A 6,129-nucleotide genomic window follows, 5' to 3' on the forward strand; every position below is an offset into this window, starting at 1 on the left:
TAAAAATGTTATCTAACAAGAACCAGTGTTTGCAGCTTTGTGATGCTGCACTTAGGGTCAAATGTTGTTTAAGCTCATCACTAGTCATGCTTCTTTAATTAGTGCAAGTGCATTTTACTAATGAACCAATGGGCTTGTTCTGTGTTCCTGAAAAGTGACTGAAATAGCTGATTTTGGACATCTTTGTTTGGTAAAATTCTTTCCAAGATCATTAAAGGCAAAGCTTTCTGTCAAAAAAGAAAGGAATAGGTATATTTCTATCACTATTTTAGTTCTTTCATTTGAAATTTGTGTTACTACAGTAATTCTTTTACGTCTCCTATATTATATCACTGTAGCATATAAAAGTTACTCTGATTACTGGAACAGTATGTTTCCACTAACATTAAAAGTTATGAAGGTACTACTTATATATATATATACATATAATGCATTTAATCTTTGGTTATCTTTCCTGGAATTTTCTGAAATGTAATATCCAGCAACAAATTGTGCTTCTCTGCGTGAACTATTTTGATTAATATTTTAAAGTTTATCTGATCAGTTATTTATAACACATGAGGAAATTAAAATGAAGTTCTTACCATGCTGTTATGCGGAGGAGCCACTGGAAGCATGAACACGAAGACAGAAAGGATTATAAAATTTCATTACTTTCCACAATGATCCAAAGCCTGGAGTCACAGCTGAGCTGGGAACAGAGAGAAACTGAATATCTTTCAGACTAAGAGCATTTTTTTCTCACTTGTAGCAATAAAATGTCTGACAGTGAGTGGTGCTTTAGTTTTGATCAATGCAAGACGTTTTCTATGAGCCTTTGTTTGGTAGAAAAGTCCAGCGGTTGTCAGCCTGCGCCAGAAAAAAACACAAAAGCAGACATTGTCAGGCAGAGCATTAATGTACTGGGACACAACAAGGACTTTCCTGTCTTGCCAGCTTGTTGTGTTCTGTTAATCGAATTGACTCTGCATAAATTGAATGTCGGCCTGCTCATACTCAGCACAAACAGATGAGGTCTGTGTCTGCAGAATGAAGTCGTTTGTGACAGGAGCCGATGTGAATGCAGACAGTTTCCAATGCTAAAGGTGGTACTTAAAAATGACCATGTCACAGAACATGAGATCTTAAGTCCCAAATTTACCACTGATTAGTCAGTAGAAACAGATCGCTGATGTTTGTGTTGTTACTGTGTATCTTATCGCCTCTGTTTCCCTTGCAGCGTCCTTTTTTGCTGATGCACAATAAATTTTCCTATTGTGGGATTATAAAGTCTTGTCTTTCGGGCTCTCAGTCATTCAGAATATGAATATATGAATGTCCTGAATTAACTGGCAGTAAATTCCATATTAATTGTAGATTTTTTTTTTATCTGTTTCTAAATGTACCATAACAAGATTTGTATGATGTTTTTAATACTTATGTAAGCAGTTTTGTACCTGCAGTTCAGGAATAAGGCACTTTGGTTACTTGTTATATTTACTCACCTTAGGTTGAATGACGTTATACACACACACACACACACACACACACACACACACACACACACACACACACACACACACACACACACACTCTTTGTCATACCATGTCTGACAGCCTCACCATAAATTTGGAAACTAACATACTACAAACAGGAGTAAATATCCTGCAGGGCTCTGGCACTGTTTCCACCTTCTTTAGTTTATCCAGATCAGCTGTTGAAAGGTTGCTGCTTGTATTTATCAGGACGTCTCAGCCTGAAGCTTTATCAGAGTCTGTCTTTAGAGGAGGAGGAGGGCTCTCTGAATCAGCTGTATGCTGCACAGCAGGTGGTATTTCAGACGCAACATACTACGGTGGTAACTCAGTACACATCCACAGTAGATGAAAACTACCTTAGTCTTGTCCAGAGAGACATCTTTCAGAGGCCAAGCTGGCCATGTAAAAGATCCATTTTGTGTCCATTTTTGCTTCAGAACTACAACCTTATTTCTGCATCACTTCCTGAAACTATGTAGGCATAGATCATGTGTACATTAATCGTGCATTAAAAAAAGCGTTGTTTAAAGGACTTTGTGTCACGCATTAACTTTGACATATCTTATCTTATCTTATCTTATCTTATCTTATCTTATCTTATCTTATCTTATCTTATCTTATCTTATTTTCTTGTGTCTTGTTTCTAACATGCATATCATTTCATTTTAAATTTGAACTTCAAGCAGTTACAGGCAGGTGCTCCAGCTTTGGATTGAAATGCTCATTTTATGGTCATAAAAAATCCAATTATTTTTATGTGAATACACACTCAGAGCCAGCCCAAAGAATTACAGGTGCTGACGTAGACCATTGTTCTGTTGACTGATTGGTAATGTGTGGATGTGGGTGAGCTGCAAATGAATTGCCCTTTGGGATCAATAAAGTCTGAATCTGGAATGTGCCTGCTCTCAGCTTCTGTACTTTGTGTTTTATTTTCCTACTGTCCTGTCAGTAACTTATTACAGCAGGTATCTTCTTATCATCTTAATCTCAGTGAGGTGTTATTATGATGAATGGTGAACCCCGTTTTGCCACCACCATCATCAGCCTGAAGATGGATCCATGCTTTCATTTAATTTCCACCAAATTCTGAGCATACCATCTGAATGTGGAGCTGAAATGTAAACTCATCAGACCAGGCAACCTTTTCAGTCTGCTAGTATCAGGTTTTAGTGAGTCTGTGTGAATTGTAAGGTTGGATGTGTGTGTTCAGAGATGCTATTCTGCATACTTGGTTGGAGCCTTTTTTGATTTCCTGTTTCCTTTCTATCATCACCAACCAGTCTGTCCATTCTCCTCTGACCTCTGACATCAACAAGACATTCTGATCCAGACAGCTGCTGCTTACTGGATATTTCTACGTGACTAGATGCCCTGAGTTGCTGCCATGTGATTGGCTGATTAGATACTTTTGTTAAAAAGCAGCCTAACTGGTGGACCTAATAAAGTAATAAATGATAAATAAATAATAAATCCTAATCCTAATAAATCCCAAAATATCATCAAACTGCTCTGTTGCAAGTTCACTCAATACACAAACCACTCTTCCCACACACACACGCACACACAGACACACACAGGGAAATTGTGTGTCTGGTCTCTGTGCCACCACAGTTTCTCAACATAACTATGACAGCTGGTTTATCCCACTACTGTAGAGGAGCTACAACAGCAGCGTAAACAAAGCAGAAAACCAAGTCAAGTAGTAAAGTTGAGTCAAAACACAGAGTGCAGTGGAAAAAGTCAGATCTCTAACTCCAGCCCCACTTTCTGCATTTTAAAACTAGTAATCATTTCTTTTATGGCAGTTTCACAGAACACAGTCCATTTAAATCTCTATATTCTCTATATTTTCATGTCCTCAGCTTAAAGACTCGTTGTTAGACTACACTAGTACATGCTAGCAGTAAGGGAAACACATCAGAAATTAAGGATATTTTATTAAATAATGTTGCTCCTGATTTATTAATTTGACTCTCTAATGCCTGATGTATCATATTGGATACAATTTCTGAAAACTACTGCATCACATTGTCATAAAAAAACTTTGCTCAAAGCCCTGTTGCACTACAAGTTATCACAGTAATTTACCATATATATATATATATGTACATCCATACATATATATATATGCATATGCATATTTGCATTTTATAGTATACGACCCCTTTGTACTGCTGCTGTAGTAGACAAAAGACTCAAGAAACCCATAAATCAACATATGTACATAATCTGTGCAAAGAGTTATGGTGCTGAAGTGAAACAGAGCAAATTAATGGAGGTTTTTGTAAAGAGATTGTTAAAGGTTTTTAAATTCAGCACAGTTTAGCATATTTTTGCATTGAGTGAGGTCTTCGTCATCCAGTGTGGAATCTGGGACACACAGCTCTGTCCTTCTGTCTTTAAAATCCTCTAAAGCATTTCTTCTGTAGTGTAGCATTTCTTTGGGGATGCCATTTTATCTAAAGGTTACTAAAAAGTGGACAAAAACATTGCAAACAAAAGTGAATCCATGCATAATGCTAATGCTTTCACAAACATGGAAGTATACTTTCTCTAGGTCTCTTGTAACTCCATCTTGGACTGGCCAATTTACATGATTGACCTCCTGTTTTTTATTTGTGGGATCCAATAGAATTATGATGATGTCACCATGTTCACATCAATCTCACCAATCATCAATAGCAAAGAAGGAAATACCCCTAAATTCTTGGACTTATAATTTTAGGGCAGATGTTAAAAGGTTAATGAGTGATAGATCAATGTGTTTTCATTATCATCCAAATTTAATTCAAAGTTACTTTTTTCTGTAATTATCAATACCTGTACCAGGATGCCCCAGCCTGCTCTCAGAACTTCAAGGATTTGATTAAAGTGACTAAAAACATCTCTGTGCAGTACAACGGCTGTAATCTCTTTTGGAAAATTTAAACCTGATTCAAGCTTACAAAGTAAAGATTTCAGCTCATAAAACTTGCTAAATGTTCTGATAAGACATCTCTTGTCTCATCTCACATCCCTTCTAATAGCTTATAAGATGACAACAAAGCAGTAGTCAAGGTCAATTCTGGTTTTATTTATCAGATCAGCTCACTCACTTGACCCTCTTCCATGTAACCTTAAAGATTTTCCTGAATAAAAATGTCCACACATGATCAAGTTTTTACAGAAAACTCCAGAAATCTAAACCAGTTTAAAAGATGTTTATGACCTGTGGTGTTATGTGATGTGAAAAAAAAAATTTGAAGGGGAAACAGGCCGAGTTCATGAACAATAAAACCAGGCCCTTGCCTCAAGTCCTGTCCCTTACTTCACCTTGATGTGACATTAAAGCTACAGGACTTGATAACCACCAACAAAGGCTTCACTTGAAACCAACAACTGACAGGGCTGTTCTCTGTGAGCTGTGATTGGTCAGTGCTGAAGATCACTGAGTGTCCTTCCTCTCCTCACTCTGGACTGTTTGGTTTGGACCGCTGCCTCAGTCTCATTGTTAAAACAACTGTATCCCACTCAGGCTTTGATGGACTTTATTTCCGAAGCAGCTGCCAGCAATAATCCTCTAAAAGGAATATAATCAATCCTCTTCAAATCCACTTTTAAAGGTTGTCTGCCCATTTGTGTCCGGGCAGTAATCACCTTAGTCTGCTCTGGACATGCTGTTTAATCTAGAGGAATGCTCAGCTTATTTCTCAAACAGTTCTTATAAATAACCTGCAGCTTTGTGTCAGCTCTGTTTATAGCTGTTGTGGTGACTGAGCTTTTTTAAGTTGAAGTGTGGATAAAAACAGGCTCTCACTCACGTTAACTTGTTAAAAAAATGTACAGATCTGCAGAAGCATGTAATGAAAGCTGCGAAATGCAGAATATGAATGTAAATTTTGCAGGAAATTTCTTAATGAGGTTATAGGATTTATCATTCTAATTATTTGGGGGGGTGTTTTGCAAGGTAATTAAATTTAAATTAAAATATTTTATTTATAATTTCAGATTATTATTGATTATTTAATAATTAAAACATTTAAATATAATTTTCTTCCTCTTATTTTTGACATTTTTTTCCCCTCTACAACATAAATTGTCAGAAAATCTGTCCTCAATGGTCCTTAAATAAATGATTTGGGGTGCAGTATGTGGAGCTTGATGTGGTCGTAGTGGCTTCTCCCCCTACCAGCTCTGATTTACTGTTTGATGGTGGTGGACTGGATCCTTGTGTAGCTTGCTCAATGTTGGGAGCTGCCAGGCTGCTGATACTGAGGCTGGGGTCTGTTTTCACCTGATCTGTATCCTTCCTCTTTACAAAAAGTCTGAAATATCTCAATTTCTCTTTGTTCTATATCTTCGTCTATAAAATCAGACTGTTACAGGATACATTTATTCATATTTTCATGCTGCAGCTAATTTTGAAATCGACTAACAACCTTGCTAGCTTCCCTTTAAACTTAACTGGATCATGTGGCGCTAGCTTAGTCAGAACTAAGTAATGTGGATGCTAAGGTACACTTTGAGCATCTTTGTAATTATTTTTAGTTCCAATGTGAAAATCTAGATTAACTGAGTTGATGTGTAGTTCCTAATCACAATCAATAAAAACTAAATATGACATAGTTT

At 36.8% G+C, this 6,129-nt stretch overlaps 1 protein-coding gene across 1 annotated transcript in view; it reads right to left on the reverse strand.

Annotated features, from left to right (window-relative positions):
- gas7a (growth arrest-specific 7a) overlaps positions 1 to 632 on the reverse strand; it is a 53,786-nt gene extending 53,154 nt beyond the window's left edge. The window contains exon 1 of the mRNA XM_041998434.1: positions 585 to 632. Within this exon, the coding sequence (XP_041854368.1) occupies positions 585 to 617 (33 nt within the window). The 5' untranslated portion in view covers positions 618 to 632. The remainder of the gene's footprint in view (positions 1 to 584) is intronic.
- Between the last annotated feature and the right edge of the window lie 5,497 nt (positions 633 to 6,129).

This window comes from Melanotaenia boesemani, chromosome 2 (assembly GCF_017639745.1).
Source record: "Melanotaenia boesemani isolate fMelBoe1 chromosome 2, fMelBoe1.pri, whole genome shotgun sequence".
NCBI lineage: Eukaryota > Metazoa > Chordata > Actinopteri > Atheriniformes > Melanotaeniidae > Melanotaenia > Melanotaenia boesemani.